Here is a 2,861-nt window from a genome sequence, read left to right on the forward strand (position 1 = left end):
CCCCCCCCCCCCCCCCCAGCTGTGGCCCCCAAATCTAGGCTCTGATCTCGCCGTCGGTCAGATAACGCCGTCGCCCATGTGTGTGGGGCCGATGGCAACCTTTTTTTAATTAATTTAATTATATTAATTAAATATATTTTAGTTAATTAAGAATAATTTTAGATAATTATAATAATTAAATATATATTTTTAGTTATTAAGAATAATATTAGATAAAATAACAATTATTGTATTTAAATTAATTCCTAACTATAATTATTGTAATTGCTTAATATTTATACTCATGTACAAATCTAAATTTAAAAAATAAAATTTAGTATATTAGTCTTTGTAATGTAATTTACTATAAATATGTTTAAAATTAAAAGAATTTATATTTTTAGAATCGAGAAAAAACAAAAGAAAAAAAAAAAAGAATGAATTTGACCATAGTAATTTTAGATACAATGTAGGGGCATTTTAGTTAATTAAAGATAAAAAAAATGTCAAAATACGCAAAAAATTAAGCCCAAGCGCACTTCAGGCTCATGCATCTTACCTTCCGTTAGTTTCTTACGTAAGGGTTTTTTTTGTGCTGAACTTATCAAAACATGGGAGGGTTTTAGCTTATTTTTAAAACACAGGGGTTTTTTAGCTATTTCAGGAAAACACATGGAGGTAATTTAACCTAAAATATATTTGTACATAGATAAAAAATGTGTATAATTTATTTATACTTACATATAATACATAAACTTAATATTTTTATAAATTAAAATAATGAATAAATTGTTTATAAGTGTTTTAATGTATATATAAGTACCACATATTCTAAAATTTTGAATATTTTTCAATGCCTAAAACATGCACATATAAATTACTAAAAAAAATTAACCTTTCAATTATATTATTGTCTCAAAATTATAAAGTTATCATAGTATTTTTTTTAATATTTTAAAATATTAATTTGGTCTACCAGGTTCAACCGCGAGTCCCGGGCCTGGGGCACGTGGTCTTGGATCTAGGAATTTCTTGGCGGGTGGGTCCCTGGCTTTTGACAAACCCGCTGAAGACCTGACCAGTTGCCATTCTTACTTTTGAGTTTGTCATAGATTACTCGTGAGTTTCACCTATTGTCTTATCTAACTCATCTTTGCCTATGCCGAGGAGACAAACATGCAGCAAGCTACTAAGTTCAGTGAATGCTAGCCTTTGCACGTGCACAGTCATGCTGCTCGTGCATTTATAGATACCATATTAGTTTTATCATGCATGACTGAAGGTATTATGAGAATTGATAATGGTCATCAATTATATGGAATGTTTATAAGATATATTATCCTAGATTTCTATAATTTCTCAATTCAGCCCCTAAAACTTCAAAATAACTTTCCCTCACATTCAAAATAGTTTCAGTTTGATCCTTGTCATATTTTAGTAGTTAAATATTGGCCTATGAAATTTTTGTATTGTATTTGTTATTCACTTTGATCCAAACTTGAAATATTTTCCCGCAATAACTGCGAATAATAGGAAATCTCCAGATGTTCAATAGGCTTATATCAAGGACATATTCATTAGAGTCAATAAGGACAAAAAAGCATCATATTGATTCTACAAAAAGATGTGAAGCATGATGCATGATTATCATATACTTGGTCATTCCATACAGAAGCAAGGTACAAATAAATCAAGTTAGTTTACCATTGTGGGGCCTCAGACTCTTTTTCTCTGCAGAAAAAAGGAACCTACAAGGGAAAGAAATTCAATGCCATTTGCCATTTCTTCGGTTATCAAGCTCGGGGATCATTGCCATCTAAATTTGATTGTGATTATGCCTATGTAAGTTCTGCTGTAACTTGATTGAATTATAGCCTTATCAATGAATTGCTTGTAGATGGTGGGAGCATAATTCAATTCTGTCCATGGTCCCGATTCTGTTTTATTTTTTTGGAAAATTGGGCGGGTGCTAGGAACTTTATATACTTAATTTTTTGTAGATTTTTATGACTCTTCTCTTCTAACGAAAATGTTCTTCTTAGCCAAAACCATTTTGGAACTGATAGCAATATGTTGTTATTTATAGGTTCTTGGTCATATCGGCTATCACATACTCGCAGCCGGTTTGAATGGTTACATGGCAACTGTAAATAACTTGAAGAATCCTGTAAACAAGTGGCGTTGTGGTGCTGCTCCTATCACAGTAGGTTTTATGTTCTTACAGCTCATGGCATAATGTGCATGGCATATTTTCACTTTATGTTTGCTGACTGGTTGTTGCCCTTTTCCTTCTCTTTGTGATTTGTAATCATTACTGTAAGAAAGTTCTGGTTTTCACTTGTAATTCTAGGCCATGCTGACTGTTAAGCATTATGGTCATGGTAATGGAGCTTTGACCATTGGAAAACCAGCTCTGTATCCAGCAACTGTTGATCTGAATGGAAGGGCCTATGAGTATGTCTTATCTCGACATTATCCCTCACACTTTATTAATCCCAAATTTGAGAATGGTCTTATGATCATTCTTCTATGATGCCAGGTAGTTTGGTTTTAAAGTGGTTATCCCATTTTTGTTTTCTTTGCCAGGTTGCTGAGACAAAATGCCACCAAGTTTTTGATGGATGATCTTTATAGAAACCCTGGACCCCTTCAGTTTGATGGCCCTGGTGCAGATGCAAAGGTTGTAACTCTTTGTCTTGAGGACCATGATTACATGGGTCGCATCCAAAAGTTGCAGGAATACCTCGACAAGGTTTCTGCTTGCTCCAAATGTCCTATACAAATGCTTGCATCATTTAGCTGCATGTTGATGACTGTTGAGATAATTTTCGAGTTTTGGGAGATCACATCCCTCCATTTAGAAGGAACCCATAAATGGATGC

At 33.3% G+C, this 2,861-nt stretch overlaps 1 protein-coding gene across 1 annotated transcript in view; it reads left to right on the forward strand.

The window, feature by feature from the left end:
• LOC105178217 (pyrophosphate--fructose 6-phosphate 1-phosphotransferase subunit alpha) overlaps window positions 1-2,861 on the forward strand; it is an 8,743-nt gene that overhangs the window by 5,425 nt on the left and 457 nt on the right. The window contains exons 15-18 of the mRNA XM_011101642.2: window positions 1,717-1,821; window positions 2,066-2,182; window positions 2,330-2,433; window positions 2,566-2,731. Of these exons, the coding sequence (XP_011099944.1) occupies window positions 1,717-1,821; window positions 2,066-2,182; window positions 2,330-2,433; window positions 2,566-2,731 (492 nt within the window). The remainder of the gene's footprint in view (window positions 1-1,716; window positions 1,822-2,065; window positions 2,183-2,329; window positions 2,434-2,565; window positions 2,732-2,861) is intronic.

The sequence above is a fragment of the Sesamum indicum genome, linkage group LG2, assembly GCF_000512975.1.
Source record: "Sesamum indicum cultivar Zhongzhi No. 13 linkage group LG2, S_indicum_v1.0, whole genome shotgun sequence".
In the NCBI taxonomy this organism is placed as follows: domain Eukaryota; kingdom Viridiplantae; phylum Streptophyta; class Magnoliopsida; order Lamiales; family Pedaliaceae; genus Sesamum; species Sesamum indicum.